This window comes from Rhopalosiphum padi, chromosome 2 (genome assembly GCF_020882245.1).
Source record: "Rhopalosiphum padi isolate XX-2018 chromosome 2, ASM2088224v1, whole genome shotgun sequence".
Classification (NCBI taxonomy): Eukaryota; Metazoa; Arthropoda; class Insecta; order Hemiptera; family Aphididae; genus Rhopalosiphum; species Rhopalosiphum padi.
Window position 1 is genome coordinate 62261621 of NC_083598.1, and position 13136 is coordinate 62274756.

General features: G+C 30.1%; 2 protein-coding genes across 2 annotated transcripts; one reads left to right on the plus strand and one right to left on the minus strand.

The window, feature by feature from the left end:
* The first annotated feature begins 238 nt into the window (after positions 1-238).
* Positions 239-6136, plus strand: LOC132920233 (protein henna). The gene is made up of 8 exons (XM_060982465.1): positions 239-388; positions 1456-1575; positions 2009-2195; positions 2299-2461; positions 2628-2824; positions 3019-3281; positions 5003-5232; positions 5370-6136. The coding sequence occupies exons 1-8, from the start codon at positions 350-352 to the stop codon at positions 5527-5529; spliced, it is 1359 nt and encodes a 452-aa protein (XP_060838448.1). The 5' UTR covers positions 239-349; the 3' UTR covers positions 5530-6136.
* Positions 6055-9447, minus strand: LOC132920234 (histidine-rich glycoprotein-like). Its single transcript, XM_060982466.1, has 3 exons — positions 9245-9447; positions 8035-8102; positions 6055-7486 (listed from the first exon to the last, which is right to left on the minus strand). The coding sequence occupies exons 1-3, from the start codon at positions 9245-9247 to the stop codon at positions 6436-6438; spliced, it is 1122 nt and encodes a 373-aa protein (XP_060838449.1). The 5' UTR covers positions 9248-9447; the 3' UTR covers positions 6055-6435.
* Between the last annotated feature and the right edge of the window lie 3689 nt (positions 9448-13136).

Consider the following 13136-nt stretch of genomic DNA (forward strand, 5'->3'; position numbering starts at 1 on the left):
ATATAGTACTTATAGAAATATACAATATATAATCACCCATGTTATATATTTTTATTTAGATAATAATTATATGTGTCAAATAAACATCAATCTTGGAATCACGCTATTCTCGGAATGAGAACGAAATTATAACCACGTCCATCAATTAAATAACTAAATAAGTATATAAATTAATAAAAATATTACATCACACTGTGTTTGAGTGGGGAAAATTGATTTAAGAAAACGGGTTTAATGTTTAAATGTTTATATATTAGCTTTAACATACTATAAAGCATTATCTGTCCGTCGTTTGAGTGAATAGGTTTGAGACGTTAGTTTTACCTTAGTACTTTTCTATTTATACACAATGAACGGAAATGCTACAGTGATAGAAAATAACTTAGGGGTAAGTAATCGAATTAAACAATATTGTATTATACACAGAACATACGATTATTATTTTATATTTAAAATTAAAGTATAGTTTTATGTATTATTATTATAATATTTATTGGTTTAAAAAAATATTATTATATAGTTTTTTTTTTTTGGTTCCTATTAATAATAAAAACATTTACTCTTTGTTACCTAGTAATTTTATGATAATCAAATAAATATTATACTTTATACTATAAATAATTCTTTTTTGATACTTACTGCTTATTAACTTTTTATATTGTCAGAAATATTTATTTAATTATATTTAGACTCTTAGAAACATTTTATAACATTTTCGACGATGATGATTTTAAAATATAAATTTTTATATTTTTATATTTGTCACAATTCAGGACAAAATATTGATTTTAACATTTATATTTAACTTAAACACGGTTTTTTATGTTTCTAAATTTAATAAATTACCAATAAATAAGCGATTTACATTATGTAAATAATTTGATCATTTGCGAAATTTGTTTCGAATGAAATATACAAATAAATTATTTTATCTTGTAATAAGGGTATAAAACAAAAAGGTTTGTTTTAACACATTAATATTGTCATTTACCAATATATATAGTTATATAATATGTATATACTGTCCATATATTTAAAAACTTAGGATAGTAAAATTACTAACATTTCATAACGATGATATTAAATATGAAACCAATTATAAGTATTATATTTCTTATAATATTTCTTATTATATTTTGAGTATTAATTGTGTTATTTTGTTTAAATGAGTTATTAGGTATAACTTAAACAAGAAATAAAATATTATGTAACTTTTTTTGTTTCGATTATATATGTATTGTGTACTATACATGTACGTCGTATAGGACATATAGACAGGTGATTTTGTTTTAAATATGAAATGTATTAACATCGATGCAAATAAGTATAATATTATATTAAATTATATACTTAAAATAAAATAATGTAATAATATAACACATGTAACAAGTACATATCAGATATAATCTGTCAGAAATAAATATTATGTAAAAAAAACATTTGGCATTATTCTAGGCACCTAAGTTACGCAAAGGATCATACATAGCTCCTCTTGATGAAGAATCCATCACACTAATATTTTCACCGGGAAATGATAGCGTCGGAACTCTGGCCAAGGCGTTAAAACTCTTCAAGGTAAATGCATTTACACTATTTACAGTATATCTTTATTATTTTGAACTACATTAGTTCAATTAGTAATTACCTAAATATGTAATTTGTTTGACTATTAACAACAAAATAACACTGTTATTGGATCATAAGTGTATGTACACGATACGACTTGTTTGTTCGGGATATATTATATTACAGTATATCTTAACGTAACGAAGGTACATAAAATAATAAATTATTTCGTAGCATAACCTACTGACAGAGATTAAGCAAGGAGTGTCAAATGCGTGATTTCCTATTTATGTAATTCAAAGTTGTATAAATTATTTATACGAGGAAAAACTAACCTATCAAATCATAACATATTATGAATTTATGATTGCAAATTATAGTTATCCAATAATAATAATAATAATTATAATAATCTGACAGTGATTTCTATTTTTATGTATAGGAATACAACGTGAACCTGTTGCATATCGAATCCCGGTCGTCGGACAGAATACCGGACCAGTATGAGTTTTTTGTCGAATGCGCGCCCGGTGGTAACGTGCCCAAAGTGGTGGAAATATTGAAGAGCACGATGACGTACTGTTCGGTGGTATCTAGAAACAATCTCAACGACAGCAAAGTGAAAGACAGTGAGTGTTTTCAGGATGGCTTATGAATGGGGGGATGGAGGAATAAGGGACTCACATGAAAAAGGATTTTTTTGTTTTTAAAACCGTGACGTTCGTCTTGTAGTATATGTACCGTGGTTTCCGTTGCGGATCCGAGATTTGGACAAATACGCCAATCAGATTCTATCACATGGAGCTGAATTGAATGCCGATCATCCCGGGTTTACAGATCCTGTATACAGAATGAGGAGGAAGTATTTAGCTGACACCGCTTTGAATTATAGACAGTATGTGATCGACAGCGTATTATTTTTACAATTTACTAATCAAAAAAAAAAAAAAATAAAATAATTATAATTATGCAATTTTAATAATTAATGAATTATTAAAGGATATTACATTTTATATGTAAGTATATTACCATACTTAAAAAATAAAATGTTTTATTTACAGCGGAGATCCATTACCTCATATTGAATACACACAACAAGAAGTAGAGACGTGGGGCACGGTGTTCAGGGAACTAACTAAATTGTATCCGACACATGCATGTAATGAATATAATCACTTATTTCCTTTATTCGTTGAAAATTGTGGTTATAGAGAGGACTGTATACCACAATTTGAGGATATTTCCAATTTTCTTAAGGGTAAAAATAATAATTATTATTATAATTACTGTAGATCTTATATTATGACGTATGCAATAGAATATTTTGAAAATTAAAATATTAGGATTCTATTAAAATAATATAAATAATACCTATCATATTCGCATAAAAAAACCATTTTTGATAAAAAAAAATTATTTTATTTTTTATGGCATGATTTTAATTCATTGCAGACAGTACCGGATTCACTTTGAGGCCTGTTGGTGGGCTTCTTTCATCCAGAGATTTCTTAGCCGGATTAGCTTTCAGAGTATTTCATTCCACACAGTACATTAGACATCACAGTCGGCCATTGTACACGCCTGAGCCGGACATTTGTCATGAACTGTTGGGCCACGTACCGTTGTTCGCTAATCCAGCTTTTGCACAATTCTCTCAAGAAATTGGACTAGCGTCGCTTGGCGCCCCCGATGATTACGTTAAAAAATTGGCTACGGTAAATGCATATGCACAATATATCTATATATATATATCTTATACACCATGCACATGCACTTGACCATAACAGCTATATTTCGTTGCGTTGAAATACTTACGTAGGTAGATTTATTTGATAACTGCTGTGACGCATTGGTGATTTTTTTATACATAAAAAAACTGTTTAAATTTGACAATTTTGATTCTATGATACAAGTACGAGATAGGTCGATTATGATCTAATTTAGATTTAACCCTGTTAATCAATAAGCTATTATATTTATAGCGATTAAAATGTAAATATATTTTAAAACGTCATTTAGCAACTTACCATATTATACAGATGTAAAAGAAAAGAAAAAATACTTTCTTTACGCTCATGATTACTTATATTAAAAAAAAAAAATCAGAACCCACTCAAACGCATCATATTATTATAACTACATGCCTATATAATCAATTATTTATTATTAAAATGTAAGCAATCACGCGAATAAAATCCGTTTTTTTCAATAATTTCATTATAACAGGCTAAAAATAATGAAAATGATTATTTTCCATGAAGTCGGCATGACACATTTAAACTCTTAGTTTGTGTTGTATTAAAAGCACCTACCTATAGCGTGTGTTAAATATAATATTATTATTGTGACCGAAGCATAATAATATTATAATTTTTGTATCGGATAACAATAATAACCCTATTTATATACAGATAGTGCGTAACGATCAACCGTACACAATATATGCATACTTTTCATGTGTAATATATAGATTATAAGAATTCGATATCGTAATATCGTAATAGTGGCGTATCGGCTGAGATATTAATTTTCTTTTATGACGTAGGTACAATAATATATACGTTCGCGTGTTACACGGTCGTTCATGCGTTGTTGTTTACCGTCACAAACACAACATAATATACAGAGTGATTCGGCTAACATGCTCACCCCCATTTATCTTTTAATTATGAATTTATTGAAATTCTGATTGTTTCAACTTCTAAGTATATTTAAGGACTATATGTACTTTCAAATATTTAGATTTGTTCTGTTGTAATACCGACTTATTGTTTTTAATCATCCTTTTTCCGGTAAGTTGTTAATCAGGTGACTTTTCAAAATTTATTCTTGTATCTAAATCGAAATTCGAAATAATAGATTTTCATTTGTACAACTTTGTGTTACCTAAGAATAATTGGTGTATAATAAATGGGTGTGGAAGATATGAGGGCTATGATATGATGATTGTATAATAATTAAAATTATTTTAATGATAAATATAATTTTTCAACATTGTCGGAATATTTATTATACTAGATTTAAAACTAAATTTATTTTATATTTTTGTAAGACAATAATATTGTCTTTACATATACATTTTAATAACTCAGAAACTAACAGCTAATGTTTATTCACCAATATTTTTAAACGATCATCTGCTTAAAAATATACAGTAAAATAAGTTTATTTTTATTTGAAAAAAAGAAGTTTGTATCGGTCTAGCTAGTAGAACTTTCTTTAAAATACATAAAAAAATCTAAATAATTAGAAATAAGGTCCTTATGTATACTTTAAAGTTAAAAAAAAATCAGGATTTGAATAAATGTATAAGAAAAAAATTATGAGTGAATATATTATGTGCTTGGTGAACAATTCCGGTACATTACGAAAAAGTAACGATAAATACATTTTTATATGCAATGTTATTTATAATATGTTGTGTGACGTGTTGCAGTGTTATTGGTTCACCGTCGAGTTCGGGTTGTGCCGACAAAATGGCGAGCTGAAAGCGTACGGCGCCGGACTACTGTCGTCGATTGGTGAACTCCAATACTCGTTGTCGGGCAAACCGGAGCTGAAGCCGTTCGATCCCGAGGTGACCGGTGACCAGGAGTACCCGATCACCGAGTACCAGCCCACGTATTTCGTGGCCGAGAGTTTCGACGACGTCAAAGACAAACTCATGTAAGCAGCAAACGCGTTTACATTAATAATGTTACGACTCCACACTCACCATACCCACCCCACTACCGCTAGTCAGAAGCAGACAAAATGTTTGTTTATTACTCAACTGACTTTAATGTGTGTTTTTTTTTTAACAGAAAATTCGCAAAGACGATACCGAAACAATTCGGAATTCGGTATAACCCGTACACGCAAAGCGTTCAGGTGCTGGACTCGAAATTGCAACTGCAAGAGTTGGCCAACAACATCAGCAACGAGCTTCAGATATTGCGTTACACGCTCAATAAGATGGATTGAACACTCAACTGCATCTCCATTCTACCTGTGTATATATAATAATAGTTTAGTGTCCAATTATTATTATTATTGTTGTTATGTCGACGTTGCTGCTACTGTTGTTGTATCGTACCTACCTACCGCGTAATTATATTGTTAGATCTTTATTATCATTATCATTGTACGTTGTCCGTTTATACAATAACGCAGCAACAGGTATCCGTCGGAAAAGCCGCATTTCCACAGCTCCGACAGCGGTATACCTACCGCGTTACGCAATCGCCCAACGCGAGTTACAACAGTTAATTGGGTTCAATTTCCACCTGTTATAATATTGCGCAACTCAAAACAACCCTTGACTAATTTTGTTTAATGAAACCGAACGAGCGCAATGTTTTCACGACAAAAAACATTCCTTCACGCTACAAAAACCTAGTTTTAGCGAAATACACACACACACACATTATACACAATGTTTGTTCGTTACTGTGTTTAATTTTGTTTTTGTACCTATATGATGGAATAACAATTTATCGAGACAGCGCGTATAATAACGTGTTATTTTTATTTACATTACAAAATATTGTATAACATATATAATAATATTATTATTCTTTTGTGATGCAAACATGTACATATTATTATTATTACTACCTATATGATAAGATAAATATTAACAACACATAATATAATAATATATATCATATATTATTTAATGTATATCAATAACAAATACAGAAAAAAAAAGTGTATACATAATTAATAAAATAATATTTATAAGGTAACAAATAATAATAACATTGTCTTATATGGTAATATATTAGTTATATAGTATTATTTTTTAACAATGGATAATATCGTGGCAAACGTAGACGAATAACGAGTTTGATCGCGTCAAGTCAATCGCATTGATCGCGTTCACTCACTTCACTCGGTCGTGCCAGCCGATCCGCCGTAATCGGCGATCTCCACCTTGCTGAACATGTCTTCCAGCGGCACGCCCTCGAGCTTCGGAACCGCCGACGGCGAAGTTTCCTGCGCGGCCACTACGGGCGCCTTATAGAACTTGCTCAGTCCCTCGGCGGGCACCACGCCGTCGTTCCTCTTTACCAGGTACCCTATGTGACCGCCGTGACCGCCGTGACCGCCTCCGCCACCGCCGCCGCCGCCCCCGTGACCGTCGACGCCGTGGTGGTGTGAGTGCGCGTGGTGGCCCGAGTGCTTGTGGCCGTGCGACGCCTGAGCGTGATGCGCGTGCGTGTGCTGGGACTTGCCGTGGTGTTCGTGCCCGTGCCCGAAGCTGCCGTGGTGCCCGTGCGAGTGTTCGGCTTGTCCGTGATGTTTGTGGTTGTGGTCAGCGTGTCCGCCGTGCGCGTGCGAGTGCTTGGCGTGGCCCAAGTGCTTGTGCGTGTGTCCGGCCGAGCCTTGGTGCTTGTGCCCGTGCTGAGCGTGCAGCGTGTGCTTGTGCCCGTGTTCCGCGTGCGCCACGTGGTTGTGCGCGTGTTCCGCATGTCCGTGATGGTTGTGCGCGTGATCCGCCTGTCCGTGGTGCTTGTGCGAGTGCTCAGCGGCGCCGACGTGTTTGTGTGAGTGCGCGCCCGAACCCACGTGCTTGTGGCCGTGCTCGGCCTTGCCGTAATGCGAATGCTTGTGCTCGGCCGCGCCGTGGTGCTTGTGGTCGTGGCCCGCGTGGCCTGTATGCTTGTGGTCGTGGTGCGCGTGTCCGGCGTGCTTGTGGTCGTGCTCGGCGTGGCCCACGTGCTTGTGAATATGTTCCACTTTGCCCTCGTGCACGTGCCTGTGTATCACTTCGCCCTTGTGAATGTGCTCGCCACCTCCGTGACCACCGCCACCACCACCGCCTCCGCCGCCACCACCCCCACCATGTCCGTGGCCGCTGTGGGTGCTATGGCCGCCTCCCGCATGATGGTAGGACGAAAGATCTCCGCCCGACGAGAAGTCTCCATGTCCTAGATAACTATTGAAACCCAACATCGAATCTCATTATTAAACACATTACCTGTAATCGATTCTTTACCTAATACCGATAATCATTCACACGATTTCAAAATAATTGTCAAGTAGTTGTCGCGATTTAAAACACTTGATTGCATAACATATTTACAAATTATATATATATATAAGAATACCTTTAGATTCTAAACACTATTATAGACATTATTATTTATTATCAAACGTTACGTAAGGAGTTACGTACCACGACGTATTAATTTAAATGTTACGATCCCTTTGTATCTGCTGCATATTTTTTCATATTATTTTCCTTGTTTGGTTTGTTAAAAAACCACACAAGTCCGAACGATTTAAAATAGGTTAATAGGTTAATTTTAAATATATATATATATACGGTAAACGGATTAATGTTCTACATTCAGTGATTAATATTACTGTTTTGACAATATTATACACGTGTGTAAAGATATAGGCACCGGTAAAGAATATCACAGGTAGACATTATATATTATAATTATTATTATGTATTATATATTTTTACAACCAATTCACCTTTCTTCTCCAAAAGAACCGCCGAAACAAAATAAAGCTAATAGTGTTAAGGTAAACGCCCCGACAAGCTGAAACATTAACAATATCAAATATTGTTAAACGATGAATATATTTATTATTACAGTTTACATATTTTCACTATGTGAATACCTTACGCTGTGTATGTTTTGTATTTGTTTAGAGTAAGATCAATGAATTAATAAATCACTATAGAGTTGCATAATATTTTTACTATTTATATTATATTTTACCTTATCAACAATACCTAGTGCATTTTCGTGTTGTTGTCTCAGTTTCTTAAATACGTAAAATTTGAAATAAACCTTATCATATTCATATTTTAAATTTAAGGGTTGTATTAACGTAGGTACCTATTTAGTTTAGCTAGAATAATTTAAATGATTATTAATTATTAGGTATTTTCAAATTATGTTCTATTAACTAGAGGTAAAAATTATGATTATTCCTTATTGCAGTTGTAGATACAAATTATAATTAACAGTGTTTTAAAGATTAATTTATTAGAGTATTAAAATATAAAACTTTGATTAGTTTAATTTTGATAAATCTTACAAAAAAATATTGTCTTTAAAAATACTGGTTTAACAGCTTTATGTATTAAAATTGATACTAAAAAATAAGAAAGTTGACATTTTAAAATCTATAAACGTATTTATATTTATCTATTATTTAAAAATATACTTTAGGCAATAAATTATATAATTAGTTCTTTACCATGTTTAACCTGTCACGATGAAAATAAAAAAAATTGTTTTACGAGAGTAGATTACCGTAAAAATTAAAAATGTTATTTAAATAATTAAAAAATAAAAATAAACTAAGTTGACCAAACATTAATTATTATTATCAATAAATTATTTGCATCTGAAATTAGGGGGACACGAATAACTCGTTCTAATATAGGTAATTAAATAAAAATGTCTTGATTTAGCATTTAGTTATGTATAGTTTGTCTCGAACGACAATGAATGACATAAATGACAAAGCGCGAATATTATATTTGTTTTTATTTAAAGTAATGATTGAAAAAAAAATAAGTGATTAACATAAATGTAAATAAACAAAATATGTTTAAAAACACATACCCGCGCAAAACAGCTAGCGCATTCGATGTGTATTTAAGTGAATAAAAACACTCATAGAATTATAGAAATACAAAAAAATAAATAATATTATATATTTTACTGACCATCTCCTATGGGTGGACGACACTTGGTTGCGCTTAGAGAAATACCATCAACAAACTGATAACGTTTAATGAAAAAAAAACAATTCAAAACAACGACGACGTTTTGTTACGATTATTTTGTGTGCGACCGACAGATTTGGGGCGAAAAAAAAACACTCTCAACACAAACACCGCGCAGTAATAATAGACGTGTCGTACGGTAGCGCGTGCTGTTTTATGTAGGCAATTTTGTTCCGGTTCGTTTAAAGGTCTAGAGGGGATGATCTACCAAAGACGCCTATTTCTGCTTACGTCACACGACGGTCCACGGTTACTGAAGTAGTAGGATTCCGTTCGCAGTTATAAAACATAAAATCGTATATGTATATTATGTTGTTTTTGTTAATTTTAAATTTTATAGTAATTTTTTTTTATGTATATAAGATCATCTCCAATTTGACATTGATGGACAATGTGCCATTAAAGGATTTTTTACGGGCATTATGATGATGTAATATTCTAAGATTTCCCAAGTCGATATCTGCAACATCAATTCTTACGGGATTATTAGGTATAAGGTATTGATTATTAATATTATTGTTTGTCACTTGTATAGGTACAACATAGTTCGTATTTAAAGTATGCACTTGTAGGCAGGAATCTTAGAAAATATTAGCAGGAGAGTTAAAATATACAACTATATATAGTAAATAAATCAGTGGAGAGCTTTGTACCCATATCCCCAATAAAAGTACCAATACAAACATTTTTAACAGAATTATTAATTACTTAACTAGTATTTTATTAAAAATATAATAAAATATTTATTCAATTTTTCAGAGTACCTCATCTTCGAGTAGGTCACAAAAATGATTCTGTGTCATGGAGATGTTGTATCAGTATCTACTTCTGAGACTATTTTATAATTTAATTGTTATACTCATTTATTCTTAGTGAGACGGTAGATTGAATTTTTATAACAAAATATAGTATAATATACTATTATAAATTATAATATTATATCATATATTTTGTTATATATTAACTTATAATTTATAAGTCAATACCAACGTGTATAGTAAGACGATCTGAATAAGTTCAAAACATTTTTTTATTATGCATAGAAAACAATAATACACATATTTATATGTAATTGGGAAAAGATTTGAATCTGATTTTATGTGATTAATAATTTTTTTTTAATTACAACAAAATAACTAAAATTATTAAGGAAATATGTTTTTTTAGATTTAATATATTTTAAGTTCGTATCACTAAAAAATATTGTACTTCCTAAATTTTTAGATTGCTCTAAGGAAAATTTCTTAACTTTATATTATATGTTCAAGCTTTTTCATAGACATTAAATATTTTATTTAAACAAATAGAAAATTTCAAATGTTTAAAAATAGAGCCAGCACCTATATTTTAAAATGTATAGAAAACACTTATAAATAAATATGGAAAAATACATGTAGTATATTATATATAGTATGGAAAAAAATTGAAGTTTATTTTTAAAAAAATAATTTCAATTTGGTCATAAACAGGTTTTGTATAAATATTTCTGTTTTCGTTATTTTTTTTCGGGAAGATTTTAAAAAGTACCAACTAGATCCAATGTACTTACATAAACCACTCTAAAAGTTGAAGATTTAAGCTTTTTTACTACCTTTGTTTTGTAAAGGTGATATCAGAGTGTTTGTCATAAAAAAAACACAATATATTTATTGCTTTATTTAAAATTTAAAATAAAAAAGTGAATAAAATACAGGTATTTTAAAATATTCTAACAAAGTATTGTAAATCAATAGGTCTTGAAGTTTAATTTTTTTGATAAGAATGAGTAATATATAATATATACTATCTTATTAATTTTATTATTTTGTTTGATTCTCATTGCACAATAAAGTTTTATCTGAAAATTAGCATGCATTTGTTTTTAGTAAAAATAAAATATAATTTATATACTTAATAATAATGTACAATGCATATTATTATTCGTAGGAATACAACTTTAATATAAAAATCTATTTCGTGCTTTTCTTTGAAGTTTCAATGTAGTATCTATATAATTGTATCTTGTTCTTGATAACTATAACCTATATTATACAATTTTCTTTATTTTATTTTTGCAATTGATTAATAATTATCCGTATTCCTTTCATGGTTAATTTAACCTGATCTAGCGGGTGGGCAGGTAACTAAGATAATAAATATGCACGGAGAACCGAATAGGTCATTGAACTACTGTTAGTTTATAATTTTTTAAGTAAAGATATTTCAAAATTATAATTCATTGTAATTTTACATTAAAATCGTAATGCAGTGTTATTAACAATCAAAAATGCAATATAAATTCTTATCTAAGCGATAATAATACAACGCACTGTCTTGCACGAGTGAAGCCAAACGAAGTACCTACCTACTCAGTCTCTTTTTAGTATAGATTAAACATTTTCAAATTTTGAATACATTTTTTTTGCTTTTATCAATGGTATATAAATTATAAAATATATAAAAACAATATTGGCATACAATTTAATAAATAACAAAATTATAAAAAGTGTGCTTTACGTAAAAATGTATTATTTTGAGTTTTTTATTTCATTTGTTTAATAATAACAATAATCCCAAGATATATTCTTTTATTATAAAATAGTTTTTTGTATTAATAACATTTCTTTATTTTGTAAAAATATATAATATAATTAAAAAGTATCGAATACCAAAATACTATGAAAGCGTGTACCTTTACATACATTATATATAATATAATTCGCAGTAAATTGAGTTTTCTTCTGCTAAAAGCACATTATTGAATTTAATAACATCACACACATAATATATATTTGTTGTTATTATTTCTCTCGTATATATTATATATTTGTATACTGGTTTTTCTATATAATTTTTAATAACTGTTTTGGTTTTATGTTACTAAAATATGTCATTTTCGTGTACGTATATTAGTCGGAGTAAAAATATTGTAATAATATTTTATTTTTATTGGGGTTTAAAATTGTAGCTTACCTACTTGAAGATTTTTGGAGAGTACACGAGAGTACGAGACATCTATATTAAAGATCACCTACATATTGCACCATGTGTACTTTCTCCACACTTCCACCAGAAAAATCTATTGACCTCGCGTATTTCTTCGATTTATTACAAAATAGTGTTCATATAATTATATTTGCTTCGTTGTTTGTGTATGAATTGTTTCTTTAGAAAAAATACTTACACATATAAATACAATTCGAGAAAAACGACTTCTTTTGCCGTGACAAATTTTTGTTTTATTCTTGTATATTATATACTTGTACAATAATAATAATAATAATAATAATAATAATAATAATAGCAACAGTACGCCAAAAGTAATACATTTTGTATCACTATAGACATATTATTGTATAATAATACGCGGTAGTGTACATATTATATTATACAACATATTATTATTGGTTGTGGAAAATTCAAAAATAATAATTATTGTTATATCAGAAATTTTTACTTTATATTTCAGTACTATTGTCCAGTGTTTAATTACGAAATATTTATGCGTTTGACCTCCGGAATTAAAGCATTTTCTGGAACTCAGACCAACTATACATCCAATCTTAATTGTTAACGCAAATATTGCACTAGACGTTTTGTCACGCCGTTAAACAGGTGCGCGTATAAATATTATCGATTTCATGCTAGATTATTGATGGCTTACATTGGTCTACTTGTCAAGGTCATATCATTGTAATATTATGATAATTATTAACTTTAATACAAAATCAAAAATCACTATTTTTAACTTCCGAACAGTTTCATGTTATAAGACCTTTTTATGCTTACATTTTCAATATAATATAATATAAATATTATATTACGGTAAATGAAGCTAAAATATTAACAACAT